Genomic DNA, 17827 nt, shown 5'->3' with positions numbered 1-17827 from the left:
CGAAATACTGAGACATGCGATTCTCGATATGATTACTAGACTTAGGCAAATATGCAAATAAAAAGGTATGACCTATGCGCATAAATATGCAGTATTTTACCCAAAAATATGCACGTTTATCTAGAAAATATGCATGTAATTAAAAATATATATATTTACAGTATTTTTTATTTACAAACATATTTATAATATCTCCACATGGTGTATTAAGTAACATGTATATGTTTTACTAACTAAGCTAATTAATTAAATATTTAAGTATTTAAGTATTTTAACAAATAAATAATTGATATTATTTCGAATTGTGGTAACAATAAATAATTATCAAAATGCTGTTCAAAATTTTCTTACAAATACTTATGGCTTCTATCTGATTACATAGAAAAACTTCTTTCGATATTAACTGATGTAATTGGGGCATTGTTCAAATTTACGATAATAGTTGGTTGTAAATACTAAGTGCTTCGAAAAATGTCCCATCTAGTACTTGAACCACTTGAGAAAGAATCTGGCAATAACCACTGTTTTTTTCCATGGTTGCTTTAAATTTTTGAAAAATTTCCTATCCAATATGTATCACTTTTAACGTTTTGAAACAATGACTCAAATTCATTTATTTAAAATGTACTGTCTAACAATGATGATTATTTGGAGGATTCTAATTGAGTAATAGTTTTCTGAACAAAACTACAGTTTGATTTTATGAATGATACTACGACACTGAACTGTTTATTTGCGGCATTTTCAAAGCACAATAATTATTCACAATTACGAAGATATTTTACAACAAAAGCGAAATGGGCCGTCAAAATAAAAAATTTTACCTAGAGATATAAACTGGCTGATTTTGGAACATTTGTAACCAAAACGTGACAAAACTGTGTACATAATAATAAGCCGCTCTTTTATTAGTTACTACATTCAGGTACCCAAAATTTGAATATGTACCAAGAGATTATAAAATAAAATAAAATATTGAGATTTCCAAGGTACTTGTTACAGTAATATAAAAATATATGTATAGTTACAATCAAAATTTAAAATTATATGCACTTTATGCACACTTATATAAAAATATGCAAAATTGGAAACTTTTGCATTTTTTATGCATAATATGCAAAATATGCAATTTGCATATTTGCCTAAGTCTAATGATTACATTACCGGTGCCTACTCCAATACAGAAGTAACAAAAGTAATCAAAGTAACGAATACTGTAAATGATTATTTTATACAAAAGTAACGATTTGTAACGAATACTCGAAAGTAACTAAAATTAACATCACTAGTCTATAGACGTTCTTTCCGTCAACGTATTAACATCAGGAATCAGGTAATCCAAAAAAGGCGAAGGAACCATGAAACGGATAGATATAGACAACACAATATTCAAGTACAAAAGCGCATATAACAAAGAAATAAAATAAAATAATAAATATAAAAATGTGGTAGAAGAAAACGTTATAAAAAGTATGATAGATGATATGATATTATAATATACAAGATATGAAAATAAAAATTATGAACATACAAATACAAAAATAACCAGAACTTGAAACAGTACCTAATATTATAAAATGGTAAAAAATGAAACATGAAAATATTAGAAATATTAGAAAAAATCGCATATGATGCAAATACTAGAATTTTCAGAAAGACACATTAAAACAAGCTAATAAAGTACCTAATGTCCTGGACAATTTTCTACAGTGTTGATTGGTCTTTTGATCGATGCAGAAAGTAGCCAATTTTTCCAAAAAAAGTCCATATTTTTCTACAACTGAGCTAGGAAGTAAGTTGGTGAAGTCAAATTTATAACAACAGACTCCATAGTAGGTAAAAATTCTCAAAAGCTTTGGTTTCCTCGAAACCGGTACCGACAAATCGCGACTGTAATAATGCGATGAACGACGTCAGATTACGGTGGAGAAATCAGGGTTATTTATTACGGCAATCAAATGTGTAAACTCAGAAAGCGTCGTCAGTACCATTTTCACACACCACCACACTTCACCGACGCAATAAACCGTTGACTGAATGTGCCTCGTCGTATTGGCTACAGCGTTCAATATGCCAGCACCGTCATATTGAGTTGCAGTGGTTTCCAGCGCTTCCTTTTTTTCAAAACCACTGCTATCATTGTGCGTGCTACAGTTTTTTACGACGTCATTCGCCGCAATATTGCGGTCGCAATTTGGCGGTACCGCTTTCGAAATAACCAGAGCTTAAGAGTCTAAGTTCATGGACTTGACAACATGTTATATAGAATAGAATAGAATAGAATAGAATAGAATAGAATAGAATAGAATAGAATAGAATAGAATAGAATAGAATAGAATAGAATAGAATAGAATAGAATAGAATAGAATAGAATAGAATAGAATAGAATAGAATAGAATAGAATAGAATAGAATAGAATAGAATAGAATAGAATAGAATAGAATAGAATAGAATAGAATAGAATAGAATAGAATAGAATAGAATAGAATAGAATAGAATAGAATAGAATAGAATAGAATAGAATAGAATAGAATAGAATAGAATAGAATAGAATAGAATAGAATAGAATAGAATAGAATAGAATAGAATAGAATAGAATAGAATAGAATCGAATAGAATAGAATAGAATAGAATAGAATAGAATAGAATAGAATAGAATAGAATAGAATAGAATAGAATAGAATAGAATAGAATAGAATAGAATAGAATAGAATAGAATTGAATAGAATATAATAGAGTAGAATAGAATAGAATACAATAGAAATATACTTTACTGTCATGGAAAATTCTACAATTTTATCAACAAAGCTTATAAAAAGTCATGAAAACAAAGCAGAAACAAAATATTTCATGTATGTAGGATAATAAGTCTACTACTTACAATCTTATTCGATTTTATTTATTTAAGGGCACCCGAAGTCCCATTTAACGACAATGTTAACATAGCTCTGTAACCAAACCCCTTATAGACCTCATTTTTGTGTTATTTTGTTTTTGTTTTAATAATAAAACTTTATGAGACACTTTACATTGTCTTTCTACAACTACTGTAAAAATGTGAACCTTCTATCTTCTAAGGATCCAGAGATATTTGACATCAAAAATTAAAAAACTAGTATTCGGGAAATCCCAAAAACATAAAACACTCTAATACGCTCTAAAGCTACCGTTACACGGTAAGTTGAGTGCAGCCCTTCAAAAAACAAATAATTTTGTAACCATGGATATTTTATACTAATATGTGTTATATGCCGTTGGAAAGAGAAGATCTCAGAGAATAATTTTCAATCATAACTCAAAAAAAACTTAAACAATTAAATTTTCGGACTTTGGGTGCCCTTAAATTGTAAAATTAAAAATTAGGCGACCGGTTTCGATGTTTAAAATATACATCATCATCAGTCCCTTAAGAAGCGAAGATATCAGTACATAGAATAAAAAAATTATTAGCCCCCTCCGCCCTCCATCTAGACATTTTTTATATTAAAGAATTTTTGTGAGACCAAAAAGACAACAATAACAAAACAATTTACTAAAATTACATGAATCGTCAATGAAGTAAAACAGAAGCAATCAATTGTAAAATTTAAATAAATTGCAAATTGCATAGTCTACCTTAGTAACTAATAAGTTCAAAAGTTAAGCTGCTGCATATGACACCCAAATATAGATAAAAAATACTACTTGTATAAAGGGTACTGTAATTTTCATTTCAATTTCAATTGCATAAAAATGTACTTTCTTTTTAAAAAAAATACACGTGTTGGTTTAAAAAAAATACAGGGTATAACAAAAATACAGGTCATAAATTTAATAATATATTCTGAGACCAAAAATAGTTAGATTGAACCTAACTTATCTTAGTACAAATGTGCACATAAAAAAGTTACAACCCTTTGAACTTACAAAATAAAAATTGATTTTTTCCAATATATCGAAAACTATTAGAGATTTGTTATTGAAAATGGACATGTGGCATTCATATATCAGTAGTATCTTAAGAAAAAATTATAGTGACATTTGGATACCCCTTAAAAATTTTAAGGGGGTTGCGTTCCTTTAACCCCCCCAAAACTTTTGTGTACGTTACAATTTAATTTTTATTGTAGTACCATTAGTTAAACATAATGTTTTAAAAAATTTTTTGGCTCTTAGTACTTTTTAGGAAAGTCAGATTTTATCGAGATATTTGGAATATTTGACAAATCCACCACATATTTGTATACAGAGTGGGCCAAATAAAAGGAGCCACCCCGATATTTGGCAGTATTTATTAGATTTTAAGAAAATAAAAAAACAGGTCAATTTTTGATCTAAGGGGGACACATTTTTACAATACAAACATCTGTCATTTGTCAACTCCCTTCCACTTCCCCCACCCCTTATTTTTAAATAGGGAATAGGGGACGTGTGCTAGCTCATTTGAAAGGTTATTCAATTCTCTATTCAGCAATATCAACATCGAGTTAAAAATGTAAACAGGGTGTCCAAGAAAAAATATTTTGAATTAAATTAATTGACACAAAAAGAAGAATGTATGTAATTTATTTAACTCAGAACACATTCTACTGCTGACAGAAAGCAGAAAAAAATGTTTTTTGATAAATAGACACTGCTTTTTGCTTAATTTTAATTTTCAAGCTTCCACCCATCTGCCTCTTGGTAGGTTGAATATTGAATTTAAGCAACAAACAGTATTTATTTATCAAATAAACATTGTGTTCTGTTTTTTATCAGCAGTAGAATGTATTCTGAGTTAAATAAATTACATACATTCTTCTTTTTGTGTCAATTAATTTAATTTAAAATAATTTTTGTTGGACACCCTGTATAAATTTTTATGTCAATGTTGATATTACTGAATAGAGAATTGAATAACCTTTCAAATGAGCTAGCACACGCCCCCTATTCCCTATTTAAAAATAAGAGGTGGGGGAAGTGGAAGGGAGGGAGTTGACAAATGACAGATGTTTGTACCGTAAAAATGTGTCCCCCTTAGATCAAAAATTGACCTGTTTTTTTATTTTCTTAAAATCCAATAAATACTGCCAAATATCGGGGTGGCTCCTTTTATTTGGCCCACTCTGTATAATGTACGATTATGGAAATTTGGTAATAATATGAAAATTTATTTTAGGCCATTAAAATGTTACATTTTTAGGCCATACCTTGCATTTGTTAGAGGAGTCAATTTTATTTCTTTAATGTGTAGGTGGTATCAGTAGAAGCTTAAGTTTAACTTTTTGGGGTCGGGACCCTTGTCCCCCGGCCGCCATCTTTGAAATGGGGTGCAAAGGGGTTTCGCGCTATATCTCGTAAACTACCAACCCTACGGAAAATCTAATTAAACATAAAATGTAGCAAATTAAATTTTATACAATTTGGTTTCTATTACTTTTTATCTTCAAGTGACCAACAAAAAAGATATAAACAAAAATAAGTAAAAATTTTTTAACAAGTTTCTTTTTGGAGGTTATAACTTTTTTTCAGTTCATTTTGAAATAAAATAGCAGTATATCAATTTTGTAGAGGGTTTTTCAGCGAACAATTTCCACTAAAAGGTTATTTAATTCTATTTATGTATATAGGTTTTACAGCACTCCAAACTTGACCAGATGCTCGAATGCTCACAGGGATACAATAAAAAAAAAAGGTTAGGCTTACTTTTCTATCTATATAAATTTCTTATTCATACAATTTATTATGATTTTAACATTCTTATGCTATTACTAATGTATTTTTGACCTTTCTCCCCACTATAAAACTTATAACCGTAAGCATATATAGAAAAGGCCCAAGAAGTTGTTTGAGGACAAATTCGACGGTCCAGAAGAAGAATGACGCAACCGCAAAATACAAAATTCTTAAGAAGAACAAAAAAATGATTTTCGATATCAAAATTATAAAGTATGATCAAAATTAGCCATCCACCACACCGTGACCAGGATCTCGAGATATAAGCGTTTTTTGGGGTGTGCCGCTTGTCTATGAAGTAACATAACTTTTTTCCTATTATATATTTTGACTTAAAATTTTCCAAAAAACTTCTTCATGAATCATGTTTTATTGCTGTGTTGGTAAAATTATAAACTAAAAAGTTTGTCACTCAACTTTTTTAACTAAACATGAAACTAACGAAATATGATGACAAAATGTTTAAAAATTAACAACTCCTTTTATATTGTGTTTAGTTATTTTGTACAAATTTCATTGCTATCTAAATAACTCAAAGATGACACAGTAAAAGCTTCAAAAGGAAATATTTACAGCGACGAATGATACAGCGAGGTAAATTTGAAAAATCATAAAAATTAATTTTTGGCATTTTTGTATAAAATTTGACTTTTGAACATGTTCCACCAACTCTAGATAAAAATAAACTTCATACTCGGATTCAGCGACCTCTAAAACATAAAAAATGACCAGCATTCGTCATTCACCTTAAATTTGATTTTCGTGGTCGGCATAACGTAATTTTAATTAAAGTATTGTTTTTATTGTATTCCTATGAGAATTAGAGAAGCTGGTCAAGTTTGGAGCGCTGTAAAACCTAGATAATAAATAAAATTAAACAACTTTATAGTGAAAAATGTTCATCGAAAAATCCTCTACAAAATAGCTATTATGTTATTTTATTGTGAAATGAACGGAAAAAAGTTATAACCTCCAAAAGGAAACTTCTTAAAAACTTTTCTCTTATTTTTGTTTATAACTTTTTTGTTGGTCACTTGACGATAAAAAGTAATAGATGTAAAATTGTAGAAAATTTAATTTGCTACATTTTATGTGTAACTAAATGTTCTGTAGGGTTGCTAGTTTAGGAGATACAGCGCGAAAGTCCTTTGCAGCACTTTTTCCAATATGGCGGCCGGGGGACAAGGGTCCCGACCCCAAAAACTTGAACTTAAGCTTATACTGAACCCCTCTACACATTAAAAAAATTAAATTGACTCCTCTAAGAAATGCTCACTAAATGTAACATTTCAACGGATTATTTATAATTTACATTTTTAGGTATATTTTGAACCATATTAAAAAAGAAGCCACATCTGGATAAAAGGTGCCTTATCGAAAAAACACAAGGAGACAAAAACGTTTTAAAAACACTGTATTTAACTAATGGTACCGTAGTAATAGTATAATTGGAACGTAAACATTTCGAGGGTTTAAAGGCAGAAAACCCCCATAAATTTTTTATATAAACATATTAAAAAAGAAGCCCTATCTCGATAAAAACTGCATTATCGAAAAATATTAGGGAACAAAAAAGTTTTGAAAATATTGAATTTAACTAATGGTACCACAATAATAATTTAATTGGCACGTACCCAAAAGTTTGGGGGGGGGGGTTTAAGGGAACAAACCTCCATAACATTTTTAAGGGGTGCACAAAATTCACTATAATTTTTCTTTAAGATGTTCCTGCCATAAGAATGCCACATGTCCATTTTCAATAAAAAATCTCTAATAGTTTTCGATATATTCGAGAAAATCGATTTTCATTTTGTAACTTCAAAGGACTGTAACTTTTTTTATGTGCATATTTGTACTAAGGTAAGTTAGGTTCATTCGAACTATTTTTGGGCCCAAAATATGCAGTTTAATTTATGACCTGCATTTTTGTTACACCCTGTATACAGATGTAGGAACAATTTAGAACTTTCAAATACCTATAACTCAAAAATATAAAAATGTGACTTTTAATATTTCTTGACTAACATTTTCACTTATCTCTTCAATTAGATCTTTTAAATTGATTATAAAATTTATAATAATGTTTTATTCCAATAAATTATTTTATTTATTATTATATCTTTGTTTCAGTAACCGTCACGATGTTTTCCTTGGAGACGCTAACGCAGATTACTTTTTATCAAGTATCCAACATAAGCCAGAATCGCCAAACATACCATTCGAATGTGGTGTTTCTTATCCATCGAACCAATACCCTTGGCAAGCATCTATCCACCTTCATTTTGCTAAAGAGAAAAGATATGCTTGCGAAGCTCTTCTAATAAGCTCTGAGTATTTGTTAACAAGTGCTCACTGTGTTACTTTTATAAATGATACTGAGATAATTCCACGAGCATTTGTAAAAGTTCACCTTGGAAGTGATAAAGAATCAAAGGATCAACATTATATCCGGGAAATATTTGTTCACCCAGGTTAGTAATATTTTATTAATTTTATTGGTGGATTTGGTGGAAATAACTTAGTGGTACTGGGGTAAAAATATAGGGATTTGCTAGTTTAAAAATCGTGTAGATTTGATATATTTTAGCGTAAATTTCTTAAACTTCTAGATTATTAAATATGCAAAGTGTTTCAAAATAGGGAAAGGCAGCTTTGAAGACATAGTTGGACCTTATGGTCTTGGAACAAGGAACGAAAGGGATGACCGATTTGTACAATTTTGTCAGGAAGAAAATATGAGAGTTACCAACACATGGTTCCAACTTCACCCCCGTCGCCTTTATACGTGGAAATCTTCAGCCAATAGAGTTCAGAACATAATAAGAAATCAGATAGACTTCATTCTCATCAACGGTAGATTCAGCACAACTGTCAAAAGAGCTTGCACATATCCTGGAGCAGATGTGCCTTCTGACCATGCACTATTAGTGGCCGTCGTAAAGATCGCTCTTTCATCCAAAAACAAGCCTGAAACTCAACAACAGATCGCATTGGATAAACTGAAATATCCAATGATACAAGCAGAAATAAGTAATGAAATAAACACACAAATTCAAATATTGACGACAAACATTACCGAAGATCTAACACCAACATGGAATACGATTACAAGTGCTGTAACAGACATCATGAAAAGCAACTTAGGGTACAAACCAAAGAACAAGAAGCAAAAATTGATGACAGAAGAAATACTAATACTAATGGATGAACGACGACGACACAAGAATGACCCCGATGGCAGCAATATGTATAAAAACATTAACAGGCAAATAAAAGCAAAGATAAGAATAGCAAAAAATGCATGGCTTAAGCAACAATGTATCGATCTAGAACATTTACAACGACAGCACGACGACCGAAATTTACATAAAAAGCTTAAGGAGATTGCTGGAGTTTACAGAAAACAAAGACCAACTATTATAGTTAATCAGGATAACCAGATAGTGCTAGGTGAAACAGAGAAAGTTCATATATGGGAAAACTATATCCAGGAGCTCTTTCATGACGAAAGACCCATGAGTAAAGTTTATACAGACGACCAGCTGACTGGCCCTTCAATCACTAAAGCGGAAATAGAAAAGGCAATAGTATATTCAAAAAACAATAAGGCACCTGGACCTGATAAAATCCCTTTAGAAATACTCAAACTACTAAATGAAAGGAGAATTCCAGCACTACATAAAATATTTAATTTTATTTATGAAACTGGTTGCTATTCTCAACAGTGGTTGCTCCCTACATTTATTCCCCTACCCAAAAAAGTCAATGCAAAAAGATGTGAGGATCACAGACTCATTAGCCTGATGAGTCACACTTTAAAAATATTCTTAAAAATACTACATCAAAGATTATACAAAAAATGTGAATGGGACATAAGTGATTCTCAGTTTGGGTTTAGGCAAGGTTTGGGAACAAGAGAAGCAAATAGTAGCAACACAGGTATTGGTCCAAAATTGTTATGATCAGAGGAAGGACGTATTCCTGTGCTTTTTAGACTGCTAGAAAGCGTTTGATCGTGTCCAACATCACAAGTTAATGCAGATCCTCAAGAAGCTTGATATAGGCCAAAAAGACATAAGATGCATTGAAAACTTGTAGTGGTATCAGGCAGCACAATTAAAAATAGACAATTCTATATCCAAATCCATACATATAAGAAGGGGTGTTCGGCAGGGATGCGTGCATTCCCCTCTTTTATTTAACATTTATTCGGAAGCCATATTTCAAGAGTCTTTGGAAGACGCAGAGATGGGAGTCAAATTGAATGGAGTATTGATCAACAACATACGATATGCTGATGATGCTGTCTTAATTTGCGACAACATAGCATATCTTCAACAACTTGTCACTATAATCGGAGAATACAGTAAGCGAATGGGATTAGAGATTAATACCAAAAAGACCAAATTCATGATCATCTCCAGAAACTTAGATGCATTTGAAAACTCCACCATAACACTGAATACTAAGTCCATTGAGAGAGTGAGCAAATTTAAATACCTAGGAACGTGGCTTTTTAAAGACTGGGCATCGGACAGGGAAGTAAAATGTCGCATTGATCAAGCTCGACAAGCTTTCGTAAAATTCAGGTAGGTACTGACCTGCTCAGAGTTCGACTTTACACTGAGACTAAGGTTTACTAAATGCTACGTGTGGTCTGTGCTGCTATATGGCATAGAGGGCTGGACACTCAAAACGAGGGATATAAACAGATTATAAGCCTTCGAAGTGTGGCTTTATCGCCGTATCCTAAAAATACCATGGACGGCGAAAGTCACAAATGTTGATGTCCTTAAAAGAATTAACCAAGAACGTCCGATTTTCGAAAACATCAAGAAAAGAAAAACGGCGTATTTGGGTCACATCATGCGAAGCGGAAAATAACAGTTCCTTTAACTTATGTATAATTCAGGGTAAAATAGAAGGCAAGAGAGGAATAGGACGCAAGAAAATGTCCTGGCTCCGAAACATAAGGCAATTGACAGGGATTAACGGCATACAATCTCTGATACACATTGCAAGAAACAGAGAGTTAATGGAAAATGTGATCGCCAACATCCATTAGTGGATTTTCATTTGAAGAAGAAGAAAGTGTTTCACTGGGAAACGGAAATACTTAAATGGTGAATAAAGATCAATGAAGCGGTTTTAGATATACACCATTTATTGCCCCACCGATTTTTATAACCAAGTTACAGTATGTTTAATCGATTTTGCCCATTTCTTTCTAGATACAGAACTTTAGAACCAGTTTGTATTTTTTTATATTCGGTAAACGTATGTCTCACTTAGAAACGAAACCACTCAACTACTAACAACAAAATTCGAGTCCAGATTAACAAAAAATATAAATTCATTGCATCCTTGAAACAACACCATGTATCTTTAAGTTTTCAAAATCCGTTTGAATATTTGAAGAGAGCACAAGAAATTAAGTTTAATGGTTGTTTTCAATTTTTTTGCCAGACAATTTAATGACTTTAATTTTAAAATTATATTGCAGGTTTTAAGAACTCTGAGATTAAAAACAAGGTAGGTATAGTTAACTTTTAATAAGAAATTATTAAAGTTAATGAAAAAATAGTCGCTTGAAAAAGATCAATACTTATTTATTACATCGGAATGACCCACTTAGTAATAACAAGGAAAATCCTGGTCTAGGTTAACAAAAAATATAACGTAATTGTGACCTTGAAACAACACCCTGTATATTGAAAATTTCAAAATCCATTTGCACATTTAGAAAGATCATAAAAAACTAAGTTTGTTAAGTACATTGACTTTGAAATTTATTAGACTCTGCCAATTATTGTACAAGTGCGTATTACCGAAGATTGCCGAACGAAGTGACCCAAGTTCATTTGCCAGGGTTACTGGGTGACAAAAAAGTACATAACGACGAGAATACACACAAAACCAACGCTTCGATGAACGAACATTTTTACTCCTTACATTCAAGTTATTGTAATTTGTTTTAGATCTGTTGTATTAAAATTTACGTGAAATTCTGAAAATTCTTCACCACATCCACATCTATTGGTCCTTCGAACAACGAATCTACAGTGCCAGCAGAACTACAAAAGAAAATAGCAGCTTTACATTCTACGAACCGACGTCGTACTTGACCCGCTGTATCAACCCCAGGAAGCTACATTTACAACACTGTATACTGAATCCTTTTTATAATTTCACATTTTTTCAGTCTCTATTTGATAAATATTTTAAGTACATGAGTTTCAATCTAAATTAATATATTTATTTCGAATAGTGACATATTATTTGACGTTTTACCTACTCTCGTATTCATTGTGAATGTGCTAGCTGATTTTTTATTTTATTCTGACAGATCGTAACTAAACGTTAATAATAATTCTTACGTACATAATAATTGAATTACAAAACATTTATTTCCGTTTTCTGCACTTGAATAAATCATTTCTTTTTATTTAATTACATTCATCGAAGATCAAATATTTATTTCTTTAAACATCAAACACATTTTGATTGTTTATATCTGTATAATAATATACGCCACATACATACATAATATTTAATTATTTTGCATCCTCATAAATTTTGGTCAAATTGTCAAAAATGTCAGACCAAAACAAAACAAAGAGAATGGCCACTAAAGGTGCTCTTACACGTTTTAACAACATATTTTCGAAGTATAGAAAATAATGAAATTATCGACCTCGTAGATTTAGAAATGCGATTATTCAAAGCCGAAGGGCTTTTAGATGTTTTTAATGAGGTTCAGATGCTTATTGAAACTGATGATCCTGACTGCGAGGAAAATTATGACACAATACATGCCATTGAAAGGCAGACTTTTGAGGACAGATATTTTAAAATAATATCTGACATCAAAAAACTTATTTTATCTAGACGACCTACTGACACGTCTGATTCACGTAGTGTCAATGGTTCAATAGCAGCTGGGCCTACAAATACAAGCAACATCAAGTTACCTCCATTGAATCTAGCTACATTTGATGGATCGTTTGATCAATTCCTCTTCTTTCGCGACAGTTTTAATTCTATTATTAATGATGATACTTCACTTTCCAATGTACAAAAGTTTCATTACTTACGTCTGTCATTACGTGGCATAGCTGCCGACACTATTAAATCTTTGCAAGTCTGCGATGCAAACTACGACATTGCTTGGAGTTTATTGATCGAAAGATTTGAAAATAAACAGTTACTTGTAAACAATCACATTAAAGCTCTCTTTAACCTACCACTAGTCACAAAAGAATCAAATGAAGGTCTCAGACAACTTCTAGACAATACACAAAAACATTTACGTGCTTTAGAAGTTTTAAAACGCCCCACTAAACACTGGGATGATTTGATTATTTATTTGTTAACAACTAAATTTGATAACTCAACAAGACGCTCTTGGGAGTCACAAAATTGTAAAGACAACCTACCAGTTTTAGATGATTTACTGAAATTTTTAAAAGAACGATGTCGTATCTTAGAGTCATTAGATAACTACAATGATAATAAACAGGATCAAAATTCACCACGATACAAAGGTAATAAGTCTGAAACAAGAGCCTTTGTTTCTAACACAGAGAATAGGTTTAAATGCAACTTTTGTAACAAGGAACATAAAATATATTATTGTCCTGACTTCTTAAAACTAAATCCTACTAATAGGTTAAACAATGCAAAACGTCTACGTTTATGCCTTAATTGTCTTGGCACATGCCATCGTACTAAGGATTGTCGTTCTACTGGTTGTAGAAAATGTGGAAAGATCCATCACACTCTGTTACACTTCGAGAATTCACAATCCTCAAATTCAGTTTCCACAGAAAACAATTCTTCTCAATCTTCATTACCTTCCAATGTTCCAAACACTGGGCTGCAGTCAAATGAATCTACTTCTACCTCTAACTTCTCTTCAACACATCATATAAGCTCAAGTGTTCACACTGCTATTAAACCGTATATTCTACTCTCAACTGCTGTTGTTAACGTTTTTGACAAGTTCGGCAACTCACATAAATGCAGAGTACTCTTGGACAACGGAAGTCAATCCAACTTTATATCTGAGAAATTTTGTGATATTTTACAACTTTCAAAGGAAAAAATCAACACTTCGATCTCGGGAATTAATCAATTAACTCACAATATTAACTTCCGGACATCACTAACATTTAAATCAGATATTAACAATTTCTCGAAAAAAATATCTTGTCTAATTTTGCCCAACATAACAAGTAATTTACCTTACATACAGATCAATCGTTCCCAGCTCAATATTCCAACAAAATTACTTCTAGCTGACCAGAATTTTGAAAAACCTGGTCCAGTAGACCTTCTTATTGGAGCTGACACATGTTGGGATATTTTAAGCGTGGGACAAATCAAACTTGGTCCTGGGTTACCGATCATTCAAAAAACCACTCTTGGTTGGATAATTTCTGGCCCAATTCCAACAAATATTCAACACCACCCCCAACATAATTGTTACTTTTCTTCTACCAGTGAATTAGATTCACAGCTCACAAAGTTTTGGGAACTAGAGGAGTGTCCTAAAACTAAGTTTGTTTCCGAAGAAGACATCTATTGTGAAAATCATTTTAAGCAGCATATTTCTCGCCATTGTCATGGTCGTTTTATCACTACTCTTCCACTAAAGGAATCTCCATCAGTTTTAGGGGATTCTCTAACTACTGCCAAAAAACGTTTTTTAAACTTAGAGAGAAAACTTGAAAATAACATTCAATTGAAATTAGAATATCATGACTTCATACGTGAGTACATTAAACTTGGTCACATGTCCCTAATAAATGACACTAATGATAATTCTGGATTCTTCTTACCTCATCACTGCGTTTTAAAAGAAACTTCAACCACTACAAAGTTAAGAGTTGTATTTGATGGTAGTGCGAAAACTACCACAGGCTACTCATTAAATGACATCATGTATGTCGGCCCTCATTTACAAGATAATTTATTTTACATTTTACTTAGATTTCGTCAACATAAATTCGTAATGGGTGCAGATATAACTAAAATGTATCGTCAGGTTTTCCTTACTCCTGAACAACGTTACCTTCAAAAGATCCTTTGGAGATTTAATAAAAATGATGAAATTTCTGCTTATACACTGAATACTGTTACCTACGGTACTGCATCAGCAGCGTTTCTTGCCATTAGGTCTCTTCATGAAATTGCTCATCGACATATTTCCGAATACCCAAAAATTTCCTCTATAATTTTGCACGATTTTTATGTAGATGATCTATTAACTGGTTGTGACACATCGGAAGAACTCCGAGAAATCAAGGAAACTATTTCATATTTATTATCTTCCTACGGTTTTCCTCTGAGAAAATGGACTACCAATGATTCGTCTCTACAAAATCATTCTGATCCTGATTTTTTGCATTTTGGTTCTGACGAACATAACAAAACACTAGGATTACTTTGGAATCCGTCTTGTGATTCCCTACAATATTCTATAAATATCTCCACAATTAACTTAAAGATTAGCAAAAGACAGATTTTATCCTGTACAGCACAAATATTTGATCCTTTGGGGTTACTTTCACCCGTAACAGTTATATCGAAAATTATTCTTAAAGAGCTCTGGAAACTCAAGATAAGTTGGGATGAATCTGTTCCTGAAAGTATTTACACACTTTGGTCGAAATACTACTTCGAACTTACAAAATTAAACACTTTAAAAATACCTAGACATGTACTTTCTTCTAACCCAGTTTCTGTTCAGCTTCATGGGTTTTCTGACGCCTCGGAGGCGGTTTACGGTGCATGTATTTACATATGCTGCACAGATACATTTGGAAATTACACTTCAAATCTTTATTGTGCTAAAACTCGAGTTTCTCCTATGAAACTTGTAACCATTCCAAGACTCGAACTTTGTGGGGCATCACTACTTTCTGAACTTGTCGAAAAGGTCACTTCATCTGTAAATGTCTCCTTTAAAAACATTACGTATTGGACTGACTCTAAAATTGTTATTTCATGGATAAACACCTCTCCCCATTTACTTAAGACTTTTATAGCAAATCGAGTCTCACAAATACATAAACTGACCAACCCTGAATTTTGGAAATATATTAATACTTATGATAATCCAGCAGATCTACTGTCACGAGGTATAAGTCCTTCTTCGCTCAGTAATTCCCACATATGGTTTCATGGCCCTTCTTGGCTCACTTTGCCTCAAGAAGAATGGCCTCAATATACAAAACATCAAGAAGTTTGTATAACTTCTGAATTACCTGAACTGCGTAACAAAACTCTTGTGTTTCATCACATCAACAACGAATTTACCTTTTACTACAAATATTCTTCATTAAATAAACTAACACGCGTCTTTGCTTATGTCTTAAGATTTAAAGACAATCTGTCGATTCATAAACATTTACGAATAACAGGTCCCTTGACCACAATAGAACTCAATAATTCCCTTTTAACCTTAATTAGGTTCGTACAACGTCAGTCATTTCCATATGATTATGATGCACTTTCCAATTCCAACCAAATTGACAAAAGAAGTAAACTTCTTGGCCTAATTCCATTCTTTGATACAACAACAAAATTAATACGCGTTGGCGGTCGTTTACATCATTCGTCATTTGATTTTAACAAGAAACACCCCATAGTCCTACCTCAGAAAGATCACCTCACGATACTCATTGCTCGCCATGAGCATTTGAAACTTTTACATATTGGTCCTCAAGCACTTCTTGCTTCCTTAAGAGAAAATTACTGGCCAATATCAGGGCGCAATTTGGTTCGAAAAATTGTTCGTGATTGTGTCCGATGTTTTAGATTTAACAATAAACCCGAACAGTATCTTATGGGCAATTTTCCGGAGTCACGAGTTACCCCTTCACGTCCCTTCACGGTTTCTGGTGTCGATTATGCTGGTCCCGTTTTATTACGAGATAGAAAGGGTCGTAATTACAAAACTTCTAAAGCTTATATTGCTCTCTTCATTTGCTTCGCCAGTAAGGCTATATATTTAGAAGTTGTCAGTGATCTCACGACAGAATGCTTCTTAGCGGCATTACGCCGATTCACGGCCCGACGCGGTAAATGCTCCGAAATATTTTCAGATAACGGCAGCACTTTCGTGGGAGCAAATAATGAACTCAGACAATTTTTTAACACAAATGCTGATCACATTATTACAGACCTCTCAATCGACGGTATTCAATGGCATTTCATTACTCCACGTGCTCCCCACTTCGGTGGATTATGGGAGTCAAACATTAAATCAGTTAAGCACCACATGAAACGTGTAGTAGGTAATGCAATTTTAACATTTGAAGAATTTACCACGGTTTTATATCAAATAGAGGCTTGTCTCAATTCTAGACCACTCTATCCTCTTTCTAATGACCCAAATGACCCTAACCCTCTTACTCCTGCACACTTATTAATTGGATCTTCATTGACGAGTATACCACAACAAAACTTAATGGACATTAATGAAAATCGTCTTTCAAGATTCCAAAGGGTGCAACAGATATTACAGCACTTTTGGACAAGATGGTCCAAAGAATATGTATCCCATCTTCAGCAGCGGGTCAAGTGGAAGGAGAATTGCCAACAGCTGATCCAGCCTGGACGCATGGTTCTAGTAAAGGATGATGGACTTCCTCCCTTGAAGTGGCAGTTAGGCAGAATTTTAAAAACTTACACCGGAAGTGACAATATTGTGCGGTCGGTTGTGATAAAGACAAGCTCTGGTGAGATTAAACGACCGGTTGTGAAATTATGTGTTCTGCCTAACCAAGATCAATAACTTTTGTTTGAAAACTATAATTAATATGATCTTTGACTTTTTCTTTAAGACTTTTTATTGAAACCCGGTCTTTGGGGTTTCAAGGTGGGGGAGTATATGTTAAGTACATTGACTTTGAAATTTATTAGACTCTGCCAATTATTGTACAAGTGCGTATTACCGAAGATTGCCGAACGAAGTGACCCAAGTTCATTTGCCAGGGTTACTGGGTGACAAAAAAGTACATAACGACGAGAATACACACAAAACCAACGCTTCGATGAACGAACATTTTTACTCCTTACATTCAAGTTATTGTAATTTGTTTTAGATCTGTTGTATTAAAATTTACGT

At 32.6% G+C, this 17827-nt stretch overlaps 1 protein-coding gene across 1 annotated transcript in view; it reads left to right on the top strand.

The window, feature by feature from the left end:
* Nucleotides 1-17827, top strand: part of LOC114336204 (vitamin K-dependent protein C) — a 283411-nt gene that overhangs the window by 227149 nt on the left and 38435 nt on the right. The window contains exon 4 of the mRNA XM_028286535.2: nucleotides 7825-8165. Within this exon, the coding sequence (XP_028142336.2) occupies nucleotides 7825-8165 (341 nt within the window). The remainder of the gene's footprint in view (nucleotides 1-7824; nucleotides 8166-17827) is intronic.

This window comes from Diabrotica virgifera, chromosome 6 (assembly GCF_917563875.1).
Source record: "Diabrotica virgifera virgifera chromosome 6, PGI_DIABVI_V3a".
NCBI lineage: Eukaryota > Metazoa > Arthropoda > Insecta > Coleoptera > Chrysomelidae > Diabrotica > Diabrotica virgifera.
Note: the sequence above shows the minus strand (reverse complement) of the source record. Positions and strands in the feature narration are given on the sequence as shown.